The sequence below is a fragment of the Simochromis diagramma genome, unplaced genomic scaffold (assembly GCF_900408965.1).
Source record: "Simochromis diagramma unplaced genomic scaffold, fSimDia1.1 OVJJ01000663.1, whole genome shotgun sequence".
NCBI lineage: Eukaryota > Metazoa > Chordata > Actinopteri > Cichliformes > Cichlidae > Simochromis > Simochromis diagramma.
In genome coordinates this window covers 353,824-377,472 of record NW_024387049.1, presented here as the reverse complement: position 1 = coordinate 377,472, position 23,649 = coordinate 353,824, and the positions used below count along the sequence as shown (strand labels likewise).

General features: G+C 38.0%; 1 protein-coding gene across 1 annotated transcript; it reads right to left on the bottom strand.

Moving 5' to 3' along the window:
* Window positions 1-177: 177 nt before the first annotated feature.
* lyn (LYN proto-oncogene, Src family tyrosine kinase) lies at window positions 178-14,683 on the bottom strand. The gene is made up of 13 exons (XM_040044906.1): window positions 14,487-14,683; window positions 10,735-10,871; window positions 10,262-10,304; window positions 9,402-9,507; window positions 8,010-8,108; window positions 7,788-7,891; window positions 7,505-7,654; window positions 6,686-6,838; window positions 4,623-4,805; window positions 4,405-4,481; window positions 3,947-4,100; window positions 2,148-2,279; window positions 178-1,304 (listed from the first exon to the last, which is right to left on the bottom strand). The coding sequence occupies exons 2-13, from the start codon at window positions 10,864-10,866 to the stop codon at window positions 1,102-1,104; spliced, it is 1,536 nt and encodes a 511-aa protein (XP_039900840.1). The 5' UTR covers window positions 10,867-10,871; window positions 14,487-14,683; the 3' UTR covers window positions 178-1,101.
* Between the last annotated feature and the right edge of the window lie 8,966 nt (window positions 14,684-23,649).

Genomic DNA, 23,649 nt, shown 5'->3' with positions numbered 1-23,649 from the left:
AGTAATTCTCCTTCTTTTCATCTTTGTGTTACTTAAGGAAAGAAAAAAAAACTTATCGAGGTACAGTACTTACGTTTGACAAGCACATATAGAATTAATTAACTGAATTATAATTGAATATATTAATTATCTCTAATTTTATAAATTCATTAGAGTGTATAAATTTGCCACCAAGGAAACAATGCTACCTGCTGCATTTATTAAAGCTCTTTTCACATTTGTACAAAGGCATTCAATACAGCATAACAATTACTGCACTTTATTTTTTTTTAAAAAGAAACATAAATCTCCTTTTAATAACAAAGCCTACTTGAAATGATGATGTGATGAAGAAAAAAACAAGCAAGAGCTAGAGCACTTCAATATGAAGTGGGGCATCAACAAGTCTCTGAAACAGTAAGCAACAAAAACAAGAAAACCGTTGTTTTAATTTTAGTAAGAGCAGCTTGTGAAGAAGTAAGTTCTCATGCCAAAATAAAAATGCAGAGTAATCATAATCGTCATGTAAATCTTTTTGAAGAGAGTGGTATGGCTGAGTAAAAATGTGTATATTCATTTACCATTTCTTCTTGTAAAGTAATTAAAATTTATGAAAAATCAATGCTCAAAAACTCATAGAAACTCATCCCCATCGCTTGTAAACCCAAAATATCACCACTTAAAATTTGCACTGCGTGCAAAGTGTGTTCTTAACCTACATATCATTGCTTCACAAATTCTTTGTATAATGCCTGCTGTTTGTTCAGTAACTCTCACAAACACCCTAATTATTGAAACACTTATTAACAAGACTCCAGTGTCAAAAGTAAAAATAATATGGTACAATTTTACTTCTGTAAAATTCCTCCAGATCACCGAGGCTTAACTGCACAAAACCTCATATTTACACACCCTGAAAATCTGCAGTAAACTATATTCTGGAACATGCAAACTATATTTTGTCCACTGTGAATATATCACACAGCTTACTGCAGAATGTATCATATATACATGAATATAAACATAGAAAATACAATCACATATCTCCAGTAGGTCCAAACATAAAGCTATTTACAAGCTGCTTGCATTATGTGCCAAAAGTCTCTCCAGTTTTGTCTCCATCTATGGCTGTTGCTGGTACTGTCCCTCTGTGGCGGTGTAGAAGTCATCCAGGACACTCTGTAGGTAGTCAAATGTAGGCCTGTCTTCAGGTCTGTTCTTCCAACAGGACATCATGATATCGTACAGCTCAGTGGGACAGTTGTCGGGCCGAGGCATCCTGTAGCCGCGCTGTATCGAGGACATCACCTCTCCTTTAGTCATACCTGCAGACACCAAATTAGTGTAAATACTGCTGGAAAGGCTTCCAATGAGAACCTTTTTGTACTCGCAGTCACATTCTCAACCCGAAGTAGAACACAAAAGTCACCAGCAGAGGGCAGTCTTTCTCAGCATAACGCCTTACTGCTCAGTGAGGCTGGGTCATAAAAGTTATGGTTACAGTTAGCTGTGTCAGGGGAGAGGTTTATGAAGTTCAGACCAGTATAATACAATAAAAATATCAACACAAACACTTCACTCAGTCATGTAGAGACCTGAGTCTCGACAAACATATACCAGAGTCTCAATAAACATTGGCTTGTGATGCCTATGTGTTTACAGGGTTCAAAAAAGGGACTACATTTAAATGATTTCCTGAATACATTTTATAAGTGCACAATGATTTAAATTAGCTTTCTTTTTTTTCTGAGTTTGCATTATTTTTAGTTATTTAAAGTGCTTTTTTTTACAAGTAGTATCAGCTTTTAGTTTAGCTTCAGTCATCTGTAATAACCATAAATGAATAAATATTACTTGTAAAACATACCTAATACAAACGGTTCTCCATCTGAACTCTGTATTGTTAGAATTTCCATCATATTATTGAACCCAATATTTTAATTTAATAGGTCAAGGCCCTTTAATCCATGACAATGCATTACATTTTATATAGTCATGATAAAAAGACATGGCAGGACATAATAAAAATTAACCTGGTTATCAGCAGGTCTTAAAGTTAGGTAAACTTAAGTGCAGAAGAACAGCAAAGCATGACACCATGTCATTATTTATTTACCAAAAACTAAAATGCACAAGCAGTTATCAACAGTGCTGCGGTTAATATTTACCTGGGTAAGGGATTTTCCCGTAGGTGATAATCTCATAGAGCAGGACTCCGAATGACCACATGTCAGATTTGATGGTGAAGGTGCCATAGTTAATAGCCTCTGGAGCAGTCCACTTGATGGGGAATTTGGCTCCTGTGGAATGCACACACAAACAGACACTGTGAAATTATAATTCTATTATTCCCTCACACAATCCCAAAGATCACCTGTTCTGTTTTTGTAAATGAGGTTTTAGATTCTATCCGTGTAGCTGGATTTATTTCAAAACGTCAATTGCAAATAGTTTCAGCATCCTGGGTCCAGACCAGTGATCACACGGGTTTCATAAGGTTTCATGAGTCACTTGAGAAATAGCATTCAGACACTTCCTCGTGCACTTTACTGCACAGTTACTTTAATTTGAAAAATATGAACTATGAATGATTTTTTTCCCCCACAATTAAAAAGGCCAAAACAGGTTTTTGAAAAATTCCCACCATATAAGTTAAAAGTTAAGTAATGAAAGCGGTCATCGATGACATGGTGATAGAGTGGTTAGCATTGTTGCCTGATTCTCCTTTCATAAAAAAAGAACTCCACGTCCTCAGTGTTTCATTGATTACATTGCACAGACTCTTTTGGTAAATCCTTTCTTCATTATATTAGAAGGGATTCACCCAATACAATGCACACAACAAGCATCTGCCATCTTTCCACAAAAATTCTACTCCATTTCACTCTTGTCTTGGCTATAGTGAAATGGTCATCACCGTGCTAAATGGCAAACTGACATCCAAGTCTCAGGTTTCTGAACTCTGCAGGATGTTTCTTCAGAATGTCTGCTGTTTACCACACTTTTTGTTTTTGCTGCCTAAACACTTCACTCTGTTTCAGCTGACGACAGAATCTTTATCTCATCCTTTTGTAATTCTTGAAATGCACTGTATGAAAAAAGGCAGGGTGTGGGCTGTCTTTAACTCACTCTGGCTTCTGTCTAGCTGCTCTGCCATACGGTTCCGCTTATCTATGAAAACGATTTCTAAAGCTCAGCTGCAGAAGCAGCCCAGTTCTCGGTCACCTCCCTGACCACGCCTAAGACTGAGACTTTATTGCTGAAGTACACAATTTGAGCATGAACCCTGTTCATTCCAAATGTTTGAAATGTCACAATCACTAAATGGTCAATGTTTTGGAAATGGTGGTTAACCCCACACATCAGTCTCCTAGCTCGGTTCCTGTCCTCCGCTGTCCTCCAGTTTGTGGCATGTTACAAGTGTGAAATCAAAACCATACTGCGTAGGTATAAACTTTATGAAAAGACAATTCAGTTTTCCAAAATTTGACTGAAAATAGTTCTAAAACTATGTTTAATTTTTGACATTTTATTTATTTATTTTTTCTAATCGAATGATGGGGAAATGTTGGCTGTACCAAAAGGACTCCCTGCTTCATTTTAACCTTGTGGGAGTGTGAAAGGAGGTAGTGTAGTTTGGGGGCATCAGAGGTATTGGTCACTGTGGTGTGATTTCAGTGAGACAAAAGTGGAGCGACTGGTACATGAAACAAAAAGTGTCTGATTCAACATAAATCTTTGTGGGTGCTTCCACTTCTCAAAAGGGGCTTTTTGTTTCACTATGTCACAAGCATCAAGCCAGGGTAGTGTCTCATTTGTGCTGGGAAAGCCCCCTTCCACAGAAAAAGTGGAGACGTGTTCAAATTCTCATATGCACGCACACACATACACATAGACACAAACATACACGCACATACACATATATGCGCAAACACACATACCCATACATACACACATACACACTTACCCTCTCTGGCAGAGTACTCGTTATCCTCAATGATTCTCGCCAAGCCAAAATCTGCTATTTTACAAAGCAGGCTCTCAGACACCAGGACATTAGCCGCCCTGAGGTCTCTGTGAATATAATTCTTCTTCTCAATGTAGGCCATGCCCTCTGCTATCTGTAACAGAGCAAGAGGAAGGTGTGTAGTCTTAAGCATAAGAGTGAAAGGGAAAACAATCAAAACCTACATAAAACAGAAGAAATGTGAAAGAAAAATAATCACCCCCGTTACAAGCAATTACAAGCAAATAATAACAATCTGTTATTAGACTATGTGGATGGATGGATGGATGGATGGATGGACACTGCCAGTGTGATGCTGGGACAGAACAACCTCATGTTTGAAAGTGAAAGTATGCAGGGTTCACAGTAGTGAGACAAGTGAGCAGCGAGGTCACAAAGAAGCATATTGGTGTAATCACCTGTGCAGAGAAATCAATGAGCTTGGGCAGCTGCAGTCTGCATCCTGTGTCACTCTTTAAAAAGTCTAGCAGGCTCCCTAAAGATGAGACAGAACAGAAAACAGCGTCAGTACTTTGCATGTCTGCATCTATGCCTATACTGGAGTGTTGACTCTGTGATTAGGCCACAAAATTTCATAATAACCAGTTTGGTTTTTCTAAAGACTTTTGGCATTTACCGTTTGCCATGAATTCAGTGATGATGTAGATGGGTTCTGTCTTGGTGACAACAGCGTAGAGCCGCACCAGCCTGTCGTGCTGCAGAGTCTTCATCACGTTGGCTTCATCCAAAAAAGCTTCAACCGTCATGGTTCCCGGCTTCAGCGTCTTCACTGCCACTTTGGTTGTGTTGTTGTAGTATGCTGAGTGGAGAACGTGAAGAGTAAGCACGGGGAAAGAAGAACTTTAAAGCATGATATTCTCTGCTACATGGCTTTGGACTGTTTTCAATGTTTCCCTGTGGAAACAAATACGTTTCCACAAACAGTTTTGAGGAAACTGAAACAACTACACCAAACAAATGCAAATTAAAGGAAAGAACGGGAAGGAAAACACTGTGTTTACTGTTTAACGTTCAGTGACAGGTGAGAAAAATATGCCATGTTGTCAAAAGCTGACCACTGATGGATGACTGGACACATTTGTTTGCATGTTACAGTGTTTGTAAAGGTGGATTTTTGTTTCCATTTTAAGCTGGTTTCAGTTATGATGTAATGCAGCATATCTGTAAATGAATATTCCACAAAACTGCATAAAGGAAACAAGAATCCACGGAACAAATGTTGGAATTTGCTGCTACTCATAACACTCAGTGTCATTATGAAGTCAGGCATGACACCCTTTCCATCCGTTAAACACCCTGTTATTGGTAATTCAGGTAGGTGTGAATATTATCTGTCACCCAGATTGAAAGTTGCATAACTTTTATTCAGATCCTGGCAGGTGCAGTAACATATCTGCATTAGATAATGCAACTGCTGTGCAAATTCCATTGCATTCATTATTTATTCATGACTTGTTGGCAGAGCTATTCTAAAGATCCTTTGGGCCACCCTTGGGTCAGGTTGTGTTAGCTTTGTTCCCTTCGAGTTATAAGATCCTGACAAAAACCTCATTTTTGTGACTTTGGTTCAAGAACAAAGGAAAAGTTGTTGCCTTACATAATGATAATAATAATATGATTTATGGGTTGATTGAATGTCACATTGTAGCGTGGAAACTGCATAAATGCATAAATTCATCACGTGTAGCTTTTTGAATCTAATTGTAAAGATGCTGTTAGTGATGTCAGACACAGTTGTCGTCGTTGAAGTGAAAATTATACCTCGAAGTATTGACGTAACTATCACATAATTTCCCACTAACAGAGACGGCACAAATGGCAACACACTTGTTCTCACATACTTCCCCTTATATTTAACGAAGTGAAAAAGCAAGTTGTGTAAGTCAGAAGCCACAAAAAACAAAAAATCTTTGAAAAAAGCACTTAAAAGCCGTAAAACAAAGTCAGCTTCGGTTTGTTCATGAAACTGTGCAATAAAACCTTCTCTGCGGTAGCGCTTTTTACAAATGATATGCATATATTTGTTTGTGATCATTCCTCTGAAACCTCACACGCAAATCACCCCGCGGACTCAAACATTTCCTCCACAGACGACAGCACTCATCGACACATCAATGAGATGGTCTGAGCAGAGGCAGACATGCAGGCGGTCGAGGTTTGGGGTTGTTTTTGCAACAGAGCGCGGTCCTGTACCTCATGGACAACAAAAGTAGGAAGTCATTTTTGTTTTAATTAGAGGGAAATGGAACTTCCTTGTACCACTCACTTCCCTGCGTCTGTGTTTACTGTAAATGATAGAAGGGGATTAGAAATCTTGTTCCTTCATAAAGGAGCTCATAAAAAGATATGCTCCCTTGTTACTTATCTGCTGTCTCCCAGTCTTTGATTTTCTCTTGTCAAGTGCCAAATCCGTGTTAGCTGCCACTTACAGGCCGGCTGCCTTCTCGGAAATAACGCTGGGAATGTCATAGAATTCATGAGGTAATAATTTACCAGTGATAAAAGGCCACGTGCCCTACCTCTTGTGCTCTTTGTGAAACAATACTCTCGTGTATCTTAAAGGGACCTCGTTGTGGTCTTTATTTGAAGGGCTAGAGTGGTAAAAATCATTGTGCGTTCCCTTTCTTTGGCAATTACTTCCCTTCTCAACTCTTGGACATAAAAGTCATTTCTACTCACCCATCCAGACTTCTCCAAACTGGCCTGCTCCAAGTTTCTTCACCATCTTTATAGAGTCTTTGGATATCTCCCAGGCATCCTTATCCCAAGGTTTCTGAGCTTTGGGTTTTGCACAAGGACGCTCAAGTTTACGGCACAGGCCATCCGGTTTGTCTGGAAGGCACACACACAGACAGTGCTCAGTCTTCCTAATCAATAACATAGCATGTGTAATCTTTTTGTAATGAGAAGATCAACATTGTTCTCTGATCAGCAAGTGTGGAGCAAAAGCTGGAAACCAACTAGCTTTGCTTTGCACAAACATAGGAAGCAGGTGGAGGGAGCAAAGCTGGCTCTTTTTGTCACTTGTTTCACATTATTAGGCAAACAGGAAGCACCCAGAGAAATCATACAGTCATTTACATACAAAGCATAATTCTACATAAGGCCACAGCTTGTATGTTTCTAAAACCTGTTTATGTGGACAAACAGAATATATGAGATTTATTAGAAGAGGTATGAGCACGCTACCCCGTGAAAAGGTTGTTAAGGAAGTTACTGTAAAAGTGGCTACAGTGTTGCTGTTTTTCCTCTACAGTATTCAGTATTACTTTTAACAATAGATTATTTTTTATTTACAGTTTTTTTTTTTACATTTATAGCATTATTAGGTTGCTTAATTTACATTATTATTACTTTATTTTTATTTGCAGTAATAAATAGTCAGTACTGTAAATGGATTTGCAGTAGAAATTAATATTTTATTTTCCCATATAAAATAATATTTCACAGATACAACATTTTAGTGTGAAAACAGACTTTTGGCTGCACTGTACTCACTGTGATAGTGTTTAATCATGCTGCTAATATCCCGAAAGGAGATTTTAGGAGAGATGTAGCAGCCGCCATTATCCAGCATCCTGATCTTGTAATGTTTCACTGAGTCTGTTCCCTGGGCGTCCACATCTCTGATGGACAACGAGTAACTCCCTGTGGAAAAATCGTGACTGGTGATTCATGATCATTCAAATCAAGCACACACAATGTCACAACTCCACGTGTCCAAAGTGGAGAATGCTGCTGAATGTATGTCGGTATCTCAGAGCTACCATGGTAGCCATACCTTTTGATGTTTCACTTTCTCTGATTAGATAAGCGCCTGGCTTGTTCGCTGGTGCCAGCAGCTGCCTCTCTGCATCCTTCCTTGTGATGTCCTTGAAAAACCAACTGCACGGAACAAAAAACATAATAAATATTTGGTAACATACATAACGTTGATGCTGAATGCAAAAATGAATAATGTAATCTGAATAACATGAAGTAATATTGGGAAACAAGTACATACTCCTCTGTCTCCATGGTGTCAGCTTGGGCCACATAGTTGGACGGGATGAATCCCTCTTTGTCGTTTACCAGAGACTTCGCTTTCCACCACTCACCATGTCTGTCAGTTCATAAATATACATATACATTTTAGAACAATCATTTGCATTGACAGAGATGTTCTGAAAAGGTCTTGAAAGATGATTTTTTAAAATTAAATTCCATCGTTTAACTTAGTGTAATTCCTATATTCAGAGAAATATTATTTCTGAACTGAAATGCTATTTTGTCTCATGGGCAAGTAATTTAGCCTAAAATACATTCACACATTGCAGAAATCTTTTATAAAACTTATATGATATTTTTATAACAAAAATTTTGCATTAACTGTTTAGTTTACAGTCATTTTCATACATCCTCAGCCTCAGCCTCATTTTCAGAGGCTCAAAAGTTACTGGACATCACAGAGGAAGAAGACATAATACCTGAAATTGATTCACCAAGTTAAACTTTTATATTTTGTCACTGTAATTTCAACTATGAAGCCAAAAGAGATGTCTTTGCAAATGAAGGAGACCATCATTAGTCTGAAAAAACATAATAAGCCTATCCGAGAGATGGCACAAAACTTTAGCAATGGCTAAATCCCAAATTAAGCGCATGCTGAAAAGATTGTTCCCATGGTTGAGAAAAATAGCTTCACAACCAAGTCAAGAAGAACACGCAGTGAGGATATTTGTATAACTGCCATAGTCTGCAATTGAGAAATGGCTTTCTAAATGAAAATATAGAGGGTTCAGAACACTCAGGGAGTGTCACTGGTGGGCTAGATTAAGCTTGCCACAAAAGCTAAACAAAATTTGGACAGATGAAACAAAATATAGAGAAGGAAGGAACCAGGCCATGATTAAAAAGAATAAAAAGACATTTGGGGATTTTTTGCTTTGAATTTTTTGAGTTAGTGAAGAGAGAAGCCATCTGACTGACTGGGGGAGAGGACAGGGAGACGGGGGGGTTGAAAGCTGAAGGCTTTTAAATATTCTAAGAACCACAATAAAGTGCTTTACTGGGATGATGTGGTACGACGAGGTCTTTAACATAAGACAGGACCTGATCGTCCAGCACTTTCTATGTGAGGAGAAGAATTTTAGATCGGCATTAAACAGAGAGCCAGTGAAGAGAAGCCAATATGGGAGAAATACGCTCTCACTTTCTAGCCCCTGATTAAAAATCCAGACTACAAAGAATTTTTATTCAAATAGTAAAAAATAATCTTTATATGTAAAAGGATGTCAGTTTGTCTATCTAAAACTGGGGGGCTATATATAACAGTGGAAGTGATTCTTGCCATTTGTAGAAATGATGATACATTTTCTGAGAATGAATCAGTGTACCATAAATACCAGACACTCACTCTTCTAGAATTTTCATCTTTTCTCCCTTCTTGAATCCTAAGTCATCGGGATGTGCAGCTTCATATGGGAAAAGGGCAATCACTATTTTACCCACCCCCTTTTGTTCTGAAATAGGAAAGAGAAAATTGTCATCATTTAACACATGCAAATAGGCTCATAGATCAATACAAAGGTTGTTCTATTCTGTTTAAACTATGTAAAGACACGGGGGACAACATGTACAGAAACGTCAGACAGAAGCAATTATAGGGCATGCACCTAGCTTATCAGTTTACTCAACCTACTTATAAGTAGCTGTAGTCTCAATCAGTAATGACTAATGATAATTTTATGTTTAAATTGCAACTTCGTTGGATGTACTTAAACGCCTTTGTGTACATTGCTAAGATAAAAGAGTTTTAATATAATGCGGAAAATTACACGGTCAAATGTAGTGACTAGCCTTCCTATAAGGATCTCTTTTCTAAATAAAAACTATCATAACTAAGATTACTTTCTATTTTAACCTATACTCATATATTTGACTGGTTTATTTATTCTAAAGTTTAGCTTTAGAATAATTTTCTTAGTGAATTTGCTAAATTAGTAAATAAACCTTGAATCAGTCAAAATTTGCTGGTGAAATCTCAAAATGGGTCAAAGTTAAAAAACTAACAAAAGAAGATGAAGATTTTGTCTTTCATGACTATGAGGACTTCTGGGGCCTAACTGTTTCACTATACATAATTTGAGGTGAGTGAATTCCCTATTACCTTAGAAGCTACCACATACAGGTGTTACCAGAAGTACGGTATAGTAGTACGAAACAATGAACAGACAGCAGATAAATAAACAAAAAACAAGGAAGAAAGGGTCATACCCTCCATTTTTTGGAACACCTGACCCGGTAACAGTGAGTTATTCTGCAAAAGGAAACAATATTAAAGTTACACAGTGTCATTCTGTCATCATTACTTCCATTATTTTAAGGCAGACATTATTTACATAGAGATTTTTGCACAGACTTTTGTCATTTCCTTGTAATAGATGTCATCTTTTGCAAATGGGAAATTCTATTAGGCAGGAAACATTGAGCAACTTTTTTCAAAAACAAAAAGAAAGGTCATATCTTTGATGCAATATGTAAAGAAAACTGAATCATTCTGTTCTTCATACAATACAATAATGACGAAAAAACCAAATGACGATTATAAGTCAATTTTTGATTGAATGAAAACAATAGCATGCTTTCCATTTATGATTTGACTTTTTGTTATCTAACAATTTTGTTGCTGTTAACACTCAACCACACTTGAGATTGAGTGTAAGGTCCACCCAAGTCTTACTACTTACCGTGTTGACTTTTGGATTAAAGGTGGGGTCTCTAACATAGCGTGACTGTTCAGAATGGACAGCACGTTGGCCCATTTTTTGGTCCACACCTCCGCTCAGACCTTGATTTAGCGTGGATTTCATGCAGCCCATTCTGTCTGCACGAGGAAGTGAGAAAAAGAAAGATTGAAAAAAGCTGTTACAAATATACCATTTACACCTGCTGAAAAAACACAATGCGTATAAAGTGTGGCAGCAGACACCTGTGACTCTTCAGTTCTTACATGTGAAAATAAAGATTCAAACTGGTGTCAAGTTTCCAGTGTTATTTATAAGTTCAACATAAAGGGGAAGATAACAAGAAGTGATAATAATAAGTTGTTTCACAAAAACAAACTGCTGCACATGTGCAAATGTAACTGTAATAACTCCACGGCAGACCTGTCCTCGGTTCCATGCTTTTCAGCATCTTTATTATCACCGTTGCTGTCCTTGCACGCAGCTGCAGCTTTGCAGTTCGCAGTCACACACACTAACACCAACCACATCAGGACCTATAAGTGAATGTGGCGTGATTTCTCATGCTGTCCAGCTGCCTCCCTCGCAGCCGCACCACTGACTGTACTGACTTTTATACTGCACTCTGATTTACATCTTATGGGAATGTCACAGGAAAGGTGCAGCACCACTTAGCACCAGATATATAAAAATAATGATGTCGACCTCTAACTGGATTGTTAACATAATAGGGGTGCAAAGGCATTGCTGAGTAATACTCTTTCAATCATACATCAAAAGGTGTAAACAAAAAACCCCAACTTTTATCATATTTATATGGGGAAGTATGTCCAGTACGATGGGTGTTTTTTTTCACCATTTTGCTCAAAACACAGATTGTTCTGTCTACATTGCGTTTTAATTTCTTGCTCTGTTTTTAGGGATGTTTCAGTGACCAAGTAAGCTGCTGCTGTCTTTGCCACTTTCAGGAAAAGAGCTTTCAGTAAAAACGAGAAGCAGAACAGGGAGGATTTGATGATGCAGTGTAGCCAAAATAGACTTGAATGAGACATTCTGCTACTTCTGCCTCTATATCCATAGCATTAGCGTCTTACAAGACCTGATGAGGTTTTACATGCACAGGTTCTGGACTGAGCACACGCTTTGTATCATTTATATCAGACCTGGGTGGGTTTAAAATACATATAAGTCCAAAATGCATATCTTCATTTGTGAGTTTTGAATGCCACCTTCAAGCTTCTGGCAGAGCCAAGCTAGCTCTCTCACTATTAAAGCTTATGCTAAGCTAGACTAATGACTTGCTGGATTCAACTAGTATATATTTAACAAGATTACAACTGGTAACAGTCTTTTAATCTAACTTTCACCAACACCATGGTAACCAATGTTTCCAGTAGTCTAAATGTCATTAGCCATGGCACTTCTTACACAAACTCTAATATTTCAGGTGAAAAATTCTACGTTTGTTGAGTTGAGTAACTTTGTTGCGTTACTGCTGTAAACTCAACAAAAATTCAATAAAAATGTGAATGTCTCAAAGTAGTTCTTTAGAAAAAAATATGTCACAATGTCACTGCTGCTTCCCTGTATTCTGACATGGCTGCAATTTATCCAATGGTGGTTTCTGTTCAGGGAAATCAAACATGTATTGCTGCAGTTTGCTGCATTGTTTTTTCTTCTTTTGACTTTTGTGTGGGTAGCTAACCAGCATGAAGCCCACCGCCACCAATGTGCACTTGCTTTCTACATGCACACATACTGACCACATGCCCACAAAGATGACAAAGTCGCAAAGAAAAAACAACATCTTTTTAACTGGTGATGTTGGTTTTTATGAGAGAGAGGTGTTATGTATAAAAGTCAAAAACATTAAAAGTATGTATCTCCTATATTGTAGTTTTAAGGACAAACAAAGTGATATTTGTACCTTGAGTTTAACAATGAAAATATTTTACAAAGGTAATGTGTGAACATAAAAAGTATTTTTATATATGAGTAACTGTCTAAATTAAAACTAAACTTCCTATGAGCGTGAGAAACACCACCTTTAAAACCATTTATACTTAGATTGTCAAGCAATGTGGCTTAAAAGCACAAAAATATAAAGCACTAAAATTAAACCAGGTCAAATAAACTTTGTGTGCTTCCCTACAGGGAAAAAAAGGGGGGAAAAGAACAAAGCATGTTGCTGTAGAGCAGAAGTGCACGTTGGTTTTTAACATCTGTTATTCAAAGTACAACGGAAAAATAAATAAATAAAAAGCTTCTGTCCTTCTCCAGGAAACTAAAGTGCACAGCTGAACCGCAGAGAAAAGGGGAACATATTCAACTAGTCCTGTAGGTCAGCAAATAGCCTTTTAAAATTTTTAAAAAGCTAGAACAGAAGTTCTAAGGAGATGAGATATTCTTTGATGAATTGTGTTAGGGCAGTCAGAAAATAAAACAGGACAAAACAAGAAAGAAAACCCCCACAAAAAATGAATTAGCGTGGGTTGTTTTGGGGTTTTTTTTGTTTGTTTTTTGTTTTTTTAGTGCTAGCTAACATGCTCTTCATACTGGCGCTAACATGTTGATTTTTAGTCACCTTTAGCATATGGTAGCATGCTAATGTACGTTTGCTAATTGGAGAAAGCACTGCTTAGGCTGGCAGAAATATTATTAGGTTATTATATTGAGGCATATTAGGTTTTCGACCAAGCCAAACAGCTTAAATGAAATTTTGACTTGATAACATTATTATCAGTAATAGTAAGGTAGTACATTTTAGGGAAGAAAATATGATAAATCCCAACAATAGGGTTCATCTGGAAATATTTGATCTGATACCAAAGTTTTTCTTTACCAACATCAAAACCTTGCATTCTGCATGCTAAAAGCATTTACTTCTGTTGCTTCTAGGCTGCCGGTGATAGCAAAGCACTGCTATCCTACCATATAACGTTAAAAATAGTTAATATCTTATATTCATGTGGAAAGACTGAGTGCTGAATAAAGTTGCTGGACCTAGCTGGCCTGAATTGAGTTGTTTGAGTAGAGGGGGGGACACACACCATTAACCTAATGCAAATAGAAAACAAGCACACCTGAAAACCAGCCTACAACACATTTGTGAACTGAGATGGCAGGGAGTAAATGTAAAGAAAATGGTAAAACCATATTTTTCTTGGTAGAAAAAGGTCAGTGATTTGCCATCAAGCCAGCGGTTTGGCAGGTTTGTACAGGCTTGTTTTGCACTTTGTTGGTTCAGTGCCTCTGTTATATTTTTAACTTGTCAGCAAACAGCCGGAAACTAGGGGTCTGAAAGGCTTAAGGGCACACACGCATGATATATTGGACTATGACACACACACACACACACACATACAGACACACACTTCCTCCTTTTGCAATAGACTGAGGAAAAGTCTGGATACGTCAATAAATGCAGTGAATTTTAATGTTTAATCCGTCGCTATACCATACATGAAACCATAGGAATAAAACTTTTATAATAGAAAATAAAGCACTGATTTTAAACATGTTGCACTGTAGAGAATTTTCCTTAAACTAATTATACTTAATGTGAGTTATGATTGTGCTTAATGAATAAAGCGTCCACAAAAACACAGAACAAAAAAAACCCAATTTAATAAAACTTTTTACATTTACTTTTTTCCTACTAATAAAAAAAAGTTACATACACTTTTACCTCTCCTAATGCGTCTGTGTAAAGCAAGCATGCGTCTGCCTGATGTCACTTGGACATTACAGCTTACCTGTCTCAGTCTGTATCCTTGGTTAAGAAAACGGTTAATCCAAAATGTAGAACCGTTTCACTCCTCAGCTACGTCCTCTCTGTGCTTGACATGGAAGTGGGTGACACATGCAGTGCGTTGGTGTTGAGGCGGTTTGACAAGTGGGTCAGCTGGCCGACCTGGACTGTTATACCAATGAGTGAATGAGGAACTGGTTGGGGATTTTTCTTTCTTAGTGAAACTTCCTGGTACAATTGTCTAATGATTATTTGCATAATCAGCACTGCACACACACACACACACACACACACACACACACACACACACACACACACACACACACACACACACACACACAGAGTGAAAGAGACTGAAAGACACAGCAGACAGATGGCCTTTCAGCGCTACACATATGGAAATACTATACGTTTAACCTGAAGTGAAGGAGAATTTTCCAGTGTGTCATAGAATCCCTTTAATTTAATGTAATCCTCTTAAAAAATATTTTTAAAAATTCCTCTCATGTCCTTTTTAGAAAAAACAATAATTAAATAAGTCATTCTATACACATATATATATACATTAGTTGTTCACAGTTGAAGTCTAATGCACGTTTCATAAATTCTCCCACAGTGCTACCTGCTGGTCAAACCGCAGGCGTACAGCAGCACAGAAGACTTGCATTTTCCCTCTTGTCCAGTTTATTTCACTTTGTTTGACACGGAGAGTAGAAAATACGGTTATGCACATTCAGACAAACAGCTACAAATTTCACAGAATCATGCACCTGCCAAAATCCAACATGCTGAACAGCTGCATTTACACAGTCTACTTTGAAACCAGAGTGAGCCCCGAAACAGTTACATGGCAGTTTACAATCTAAACACCTGATTGAGTGAGGATTACAAAATAAACAGTTATAGCTACATTATCTTCAGTATGATTGACTTACTGTCAAGCTGGAGGATTACAGGAAGGTTATAGTTCGCAAAAATGGTGAAGAAAATGACAACACAGAGTTTTGTGCATGCGTGGTGGTCTGTACAGATGATAACATCAGCTAGCTATTACACACAGTAGCAGGAACATAGCTCAGGCTCAGTGTCAGAAAACAAACAAACAAACAATGTTATAAATCCTGGAAGCTCCGCGGTGTATTGCATATCTACATTTAAGGAACAGTTTGACATTTTGGGCAATGCACTTTCTTAGTGAACTGATGACAGATGACAAGATCAATCTCTTAATAATGTAGCTGGAGCCTGCAGATAATTAGCTTAGCTGTCAAGTATAAAGAGTGTTTATTATGCTAATTTGCAGCTCACTAGTACACTAGAGTAGTGTTGCAAGATTTATGATTTTTAGAATCCTTAATTATCTCATAGAGTTGGTTACGCACTCCCTGGAGATCACGTCACCTCTCAACCCCCTGCACGCTAAAAAGTGAAGGTAATGTGGGGCCAGTGTATTATAATGTGAAGCCAACAGCTCTGATCCAAGCAACATTATGTGACAAAACAACTCATCAATGCCATATATGATATTACATTATACTATTTTAACGTGATTCAAATGCAACAGGTTTTATCAGTGACCTGTGTAAACGTGCATATCAGACAGTTAGCAAAATGTAAGATTTGGGTGAATTTTTTTTATGCTAATCTTTTAATTGTAACCTCTAAGGACGTTCCTGTTATCTAATTCATTTGTTTACTTCATATTAGTCAATATGTCCATCTGCAGGCCACCTCAGCGCTAACCATAGACCAGACAACATCACCCATATGTGTCTGAATTCCTACTTTAAGCATTTCTGTCATCACTGTCTTGGTCTTTTGAAACTGGAGGTTAAGAGAGAGGATTGGATGTCAGTGTGAAAGCAAACACTCAGTGGTTAACGAGTTATTAGTCAATGAGTAGATCCTAATAATCCTTCCGAGACTTAAAATGGCCATAATTTACAAAACTGACTCAGTGTTTTATCTGGTATGACCTGATATGAGGGGCTGAGCCCATAAACACAGCAGGAAAGTTTGTAGAGGCCATGTCTGGGGGTCATTTTCCCTTAGACCTCAATAGGACTAGAAATCGTCTTGGAACAGGGGTATCTCATAACTTCGTGTCGGTGTTGTTCCTGCATCATCTGGGATCAACATTGCAACTGACCAGTCATGTTCTTGTGATGTCATAGCTTTACAATGTCAAGAAAAAAACAACTTTTGGATCAAATGGTAAAATTTTCAAGTGCTTTACTTATTATTTAATACCATATATTAAATAATATATATATATAATATATTAAATAATAATAATAATAATAATAACTGTATTATCAAGTTAGGTTTGCTGTTAGCCAAATGACTCGTGGTTTACTAGTGACAGTTTTTAACAGCATTCACTAGCTTCTTAGCAAGTGCTAACTGAATGCTCAGTTGCTATGTTAATCCTGGACCAACAATATTATTATGATGTACATACAACACAGCACAGAGACATCAGATTGAGATCTTGCAACCACATCTATTGCCCCCTGGTGGCTATTAAGACAAACTCTAGCTACATGCATTATATAGCACATAGACATTTTATCATTTCATTAGCAAGAAAGTGAAGAAATGCATTTACAAAAATGTCAAACCATTCCTCAAAGGTCGTGATAATGAAATTGTTAAAAAAAACCAAAAAACCCTTTTGTAAGTATAAACTTTTTTTTTAAAACATGTATATTATCAATCTTTAATCACTGAGCGACTGACATTTAAACTGAGTGAAAGTGCAATATTAAGTAATATTGGTGTCAACAGACCACAAGGCTACTGCTCTGTTGCATCCTGCTGCTTTCTACAGTACAGAACAGTGAACACACTCTTCAGCATATAAACAAGAAGTCAAACCGCAGCATTGTCCTCTCAGGTTTACTTCAGCCCAATCCATTTTCCTCTGCAATATTATCAACTTAGCATTAGCATAAAGCCATTAACTGGCAGTACAATCTATCAGCACCACTACTTCTACAGACATGCTACTCCCACTGTGAGCCATTACTTCAGCACATGTCAGTGGTCTTACAAATTGCTTCAACTACTATAAAACTCACAAAGGAGCCACGTCTATTTTCTTCCTGTATTTCAGTCCCCCAACCTATATTGTTTAGTAACTAAGACTGAAAATAAAATTAGCTTTACAAGAGCTACGAATTGGCCTCTCTGCTTACCGCCGATTCTGAAAAGCACCCTGCAATCAATCTGTTATTCTAGTGCACAGCAGAGCCACACTGGGTGTTCACATTACAGCACTTCTCGAGTTGAATTTGGAAGACTGTGCCCTGCTTGAAGGCATATCAGCAGTGACGGTACTACCCTCCAGCCACCAGCCCACTTTGGACAAACAGGTTCATCATGGTGGGAGCCTCACTCCATCCTGCAAATCTCTGTCTGCGGGCTGGAGTGTGCTGCAGGTTAGCTGTTCCTCTGCTCCGCCTCCCTCTGAGCCGAAGAGGAGGAGCTCTGGCTGTCCTCAGTGTCGTCTCCATCTACAAAAAAAAAAAAAAAGCAGGTTAGAACACCACATTAAAAACTTTCTGGATGCTATCAGCTGTGTAATTGTTGCTTTAAAAAAAAAAAAAAAGAGTAAAATACACCATAACATCCACTGTTTGCAATAACTTATATCTCTTCTGCTAGATGTGTTCTTCAACTGGAACAACCACTTCATTTGTCCTCGCCCTCTTTATATAACCAAAAGATAATTACTTCTCCTGGTGGTAGGAAGTATAGCAGGGCTCATTTCTACCTTTGTTTGGGTTAGTTAAAGTACAAAAATAATGATTTTAAAGTTTTTAGTGTAGGTCGGTGCAAGGAGCACCCTCCAGAGCTGAAAAATGAAGCCAACAAGGGAGTGGCAAAAACTGCAGTTCCTCCAGGTGGCACTAGATGAGGTTGACTCTAAAAGTGAGTACACTCAAAGACGGCTTTGATCTCCATGTGTAGTTTTCCCATATTTTATAACTCATCCACCTGCATAACTGAGTTAGGGGCATTGTGCCCCAACACAGGCAGCTGCAGCTGATCGCTGCCTGCTAGGACACGTCCACTGCTCTGAGTCCTTAGACTGGACCTCCTCACTGTGTGTGTTGTTGTATCCTTTTGGAGCATTTATCTGATCACTATTATGGTTTGCTATTTGGTACAGACCACCTCAGAAGTTTGGCTCTCATTTTCACAGTGAAGACTAAGCATTACCTTTTCAGATCCTCTGGACTTCCTCCGGATGGTGCATGGCTTTAGATGTGTTAAGGCAGCATTACTTTTCAGCTTTCCGTTGAAATTGAAAGGTGTTAAATTTGTTATAGTTTGTATAAGTTCTTAAGATGTTCTGTAACTTCTATTTTCCTTACTTTTTTTTAAATCATGTCCTCATATGTATGTTCTCCTTGTATATATATATAGATATATGCCTATTTATCTATTGCCTATTTAAAAACTTTTTTGGATACAGAGACTAAAGTGAACCAGAGTCAAATTCCTTGTTTATGTGCACAAACTAGGCCAAATAAAAATTATTCTGATAACCATCTCAAACTCCTGCGTAGATGGTAGATGGCTTCTCCTCCCTGAACCTGATTCTGCCAGGTCTCTTCCTGTTTAAAAGAACTTCTTTCTTCTCACTGTTGCCAAGTGTTTGCTCACAGAGGATTGTTTGATTACAGTAGTAGTACAGTAGCATCTTTACCTTGTTGTAAATTGGCCCTATATAAATAAAACCGAGTGGAATTTATATACAGGATTTTGTGCGACCAGACAGTTAAATTCTGATTCCGATCCCAGGGGTGGTAAACCCCAAACAAATCAGTGCAGCGTATTACCTCCTCCTCCTGCGTTGATGTGCAGCTGGGACAGAGACAGGGTGAGGGGCATCTCTCTTCCCTCAGGGTCGGTGGGACTCTGCAGGATGTCATGCAGGGCGTTCCTCCGGCCCGTCCTGCCAGAAGCGATGAAGTCTGCGTATGTGGCCTCAACATCAGACATCGCTCACGCATTGTTCACACAGCAACACCTACAAGAAGAGCAGCTGTACATTTACTCTCAGTGGTTCACCTACACACACCACAGTGTGTACTTTTGCAACTCGTTGTGTAATGCAGGGTTGCTTGAAAGGTCTTGTGATATTATGATAGTGCTACTTTACAAACGACACGAAAAGAGGCAATAAAGATACCATGTGTTGTTTTAATAAGTTAATTCAACCATTAAATATCTGTACCTGCGCAGGGAGGCACGTGTGTCAGTGTTCTCTGTCTTAAGCCTGAACAATCCTGCGTGTCATTCATTTGCACAGCTATTCGGTCCTTTGGTAATCCGGCCATAAAGCAGGCCTTCAAGTCCTCAAGTCAAGAACCAGGTGAAGTCCGTCTACCACAAAAACACGTGACAGGATTTCGTTCCGTTTAAGTCCTGTTCTCAGTATTTCCTTACCTTCAGTGATGACGTATCTGTTGGAAGAACTCGGCGCTACATTGTGTAGGGAGGGAGGGACTTCACTCAAAGCAGCACAACGGGCCCGACATCATATCAAACGACCAAACAGAACAAACAACACAAAACCAAAGGAATAAACTACAAGTATATGTGGCCAAAAAACCACCGAAGCCAAGCAACGAGACTTCGGTACCAACACAGTGAGATTCCGCTACATAGCGCGATGTGCCCGGGCTTGAAATCACCGAATATCAATCACACCAGCAGGACGGTTTGAAAAGTCCTTAATCTATTCTCCATGGCCGCCGCATCTTCCTCCTTCGCGACCAATGAGCAGACGGCAATCCGTATCTGATCGCTCATTGGACAGCGGGCACAAAAGGATGAGAGGAGAGAGCTCTGAGCAGCACCGATGCTTATGATGTGTTTCACGTCACCTCGTAAAAATGACAACCAAAACACTAAACTCAAATATATCCATTATTTAACATATAAAATAAACACACTATAATGTAGGTTAATTCGAAATTTATTCAGTGTTAGTTCTTTATAAATTTTTTTTATTGTTATTTAAATTATTATTTTATTTTTTATTCTTAATAAAAAAAAGAATAATAACATTTATGAAAGGACTTTCGTTTGTCATGCAACATTGAATGCCTCAAGCTTTTTGTTGTGAAAGGCTTTTACATATCCGAGATAAAAATGACAATATTTTCTGAGACTTTATGGACAAAAAAAAAAAAAGATTAATTGATTCATGGAAATAATTAATTATTTACTGAAAAGAAAAGTTAGCTGCAGTCCAATTTTTTGTTTTTTATTAAGGTAAATGGCCTATATTATTTATCCAATATTTCCAGACATAAAGCACTCTTTTTTCATTTTAAACAGTGAAAACTAGAAAGAAAATATACTGAAAATATACACTCACTTGCCACTTTATTAGTTACACCTGTCCAACTTCTTGTTAATGTAAATATCTATCGCATGTAGACGTGAACGTGGACAAGAAAACCTGCTGAATTTCAATCTGAGCATCAAAATGGGGAAGAAAGCTGATTTAAATTACACGTGTTGTGGGTTTAATCTAGTTTGCAATCCCTGTCCTCAAAACACATGCAGACAAAACTAAATAAGATCTACAATCTGCAAAATAAATACTGCATAGGGCAGCACAGGGGACAAACAGTATAGTGAAGTAGCATAAAACAAGATACAGAGATTATTCATGACTGCATGACAGATTCCTCTTTCAAGAAGTTTAATTTTAAAAAAGGATCCCAGTCAGGGTCCTGTATCAGGCCAATTCCCTAAATAGAAAATGCTATCTGTCCAAATGAGGATTTGTGTAATGCAATCTTGCAGTTTCCATTAGGTGCTCCATTCGTTACTGAATCCAAAGCTTTTAAGGGGAACCACAAGATCACTGAGCGCCTTAGGGGCCAGATTATGTAAGACTTTAGAAATTAGTTTAAGATTTTAGGATCGTGTAGTGTAATAAAATGATCAAAACTGATGGGTTTTTTTTTTTTTTTTTAAAAACATTTTTTAAAATGATAGATACATATTTTACCTGTGAAACATGTTCCCTGGATTTCTTGTCACTGACTCATTAGTTAGTCTTAATGCCGTGTGAGTCATAGAACTTTTAGAGAAATAAGATGCTCCAGTGCAGGCTATATTTCTCCATTTTTAAATGAATCATTTCAAAAGGAGGTTTGCTAGTGTGCGACTACTGATGCATGTGCACTGGACAGGTGCTGCCACACTAAGATGAAAAACAAGTCCATATGAAATCCTAACAATGGAGTTTGGATTCAGTAGATCTCAGTGCAGAGAACATGATGGGAAGTAAGCTTAATGTCATTAGATGTAACTTTACTTTTGTAATTCCTGTTGAAAGGTGCTCTTTAAACATGACAAGGCCAGGAGATAATGCTTGGTTCAAACCACAGGATGGCGCTGTTGTCAGAGAGAATAAGAAGCGATTCCTTACAATCAGCCAAATGTGCATCAGGTATTCCTTTGATACTGTGTCAGTGGGGAGTAAAGAGTCCTTCATTATGAAACAGATAAAGAATTCTTAAAATTCTATAGTAATTTCAGCAGTGAGTAACAGGCTGTGTGGAAATACAGACCATATAGCATACAACATGTAACCAGTGACGTGGAGCATTCATTGCCTTTGGGGGAGCAAATACATTTAATGCCACATCAGCTTTTATCTATAATTTGGCAATAAATAAATACAAATTAAAAATCATACAAATGCATCAGGTGCGATGTTTGTTCTGGCACTCAGACACCAATGTCAGTAGCTTAGACTTTGTTGCCGTAGAAACGCCCTCTGCTCTTTGTATATGTGGCTGAGGGTTTCAGCGGGGCGCATTTGGAAAGTTTTGAAAAGGAATCTGATTACTGGCAAAGAGATGACATCAAATCACTCCCACCAGTTTCACAGGCTGTGCGGGTCCTCTTTTTCTTCTGTGTGATGGCAAAGAGAGGCTCAGCTCACTTATTCACTGACAGTCTGCACTGCTGCGCTTTACCTTTCTTCAGGGGCTTCCAGCTCAAGGAACAATTCTCAGAGGAGCATGTTAAAAATTCTCTCTGTTAATGTGTAGTGCCAAGCTGAACTCATACCACATCAACTACAAGGGTTTTCATGTGGACTCTTAATGTTGGACCTACAGGGAATTTCACAAATAGACACGGCAAATGCACATTTTGTATATACAGTGAAAAGCGACTGCACATAATAAAAAACAATTGCAAGTTACATTCCTGAGTATGTTTACAAATTCTCAAAAGAAAGGGGAGGTTTAAAAATCTCAAGCATTATGTGACTTTATTTGAAAGAATGGTACAGCTGTTTGCCTAGTAAAGGTTTTACTGAAGGGTGTGAACATAAGCACCATGTAAGAATGTAGGGCTCTCTTCTCTGGTCTAGCACCTTTAACAATCCCTCATCTGAACTAAGCAACTGTATTGTATGTTTGACTAGATTTGGATGAGATGTGACAGTGTCCTCCTCCTAAAAGAGTCTTGTGGCACGGCTTTAATAATCTTAAGAATACTTAAAGTACATCGCTACATATCTGTGGGAAAGTATTTGTCACCTTCTTGATTTCTTAGTTTTTTGCATATTTTTCACACATGTATGTTTCAGATCATCAAACAAAGTTTAATATTAGACCAATATAAACTGAGTAAATACAAAAGTTTTTAAATTAATATTTCAATTACTACGGGGAAGAAAGCCAAACCTACCTTAGCCTATGTGAAAAAGTATCACTAAACCCACCCTCAGTCTTTCATGTCACTGTGGAGGAATTTTGGCCCACCACACTGGAGTGTTTTCAAGAATGAACGACCTTTCCTCCTAAGACCCAAACTCTTCCATGGCATGCATTTTTAATTTCCCTTTGATATTTGGGCATATTGGGACCCGATGAATGTAAAAACAAAGAATTTCCAGATTTTTTACCTGATTTTTTTTCTGACAAAAATTAGATCCACATATGAGGATATTTATTTAAAATTTCGATAGAAAAGTGGCAGTATAATGTCCTCGTAAGTGGATATCAGGCCCTTGTAGAGCAAAATTGAGTATTTTGGTCTAGACATCCGAAAATGTGATGTCCACATATGTGGACGCCAGGTCCTAGGAGGTTAAAGTCATGTCAAAGCATCTCAACTGGACT

Coding starts and splice junctions, on each gene's coding strand:
- lyn (XM_040044906.1), bottom strand. CDS start 10,866: ATGGGCTGCATGAAATCCACGCTAAATCAAGGTCTGAGCGGAGGTGTG. Junction 8,109..9,401: donor AAGATGAAAATTCTAGAAGA/GTGAGTGTCTGG, acceptor ATGAACTGACAG/ACATGGTGAGTGGTGGAAAG. Junction 7,655..7,787: donor AGAAAGTGAAACATCAAAAG/GTATGGCTACCA, acceptor ATTTTTCCACAG/GGAGTTACTCGTTGTCCATC.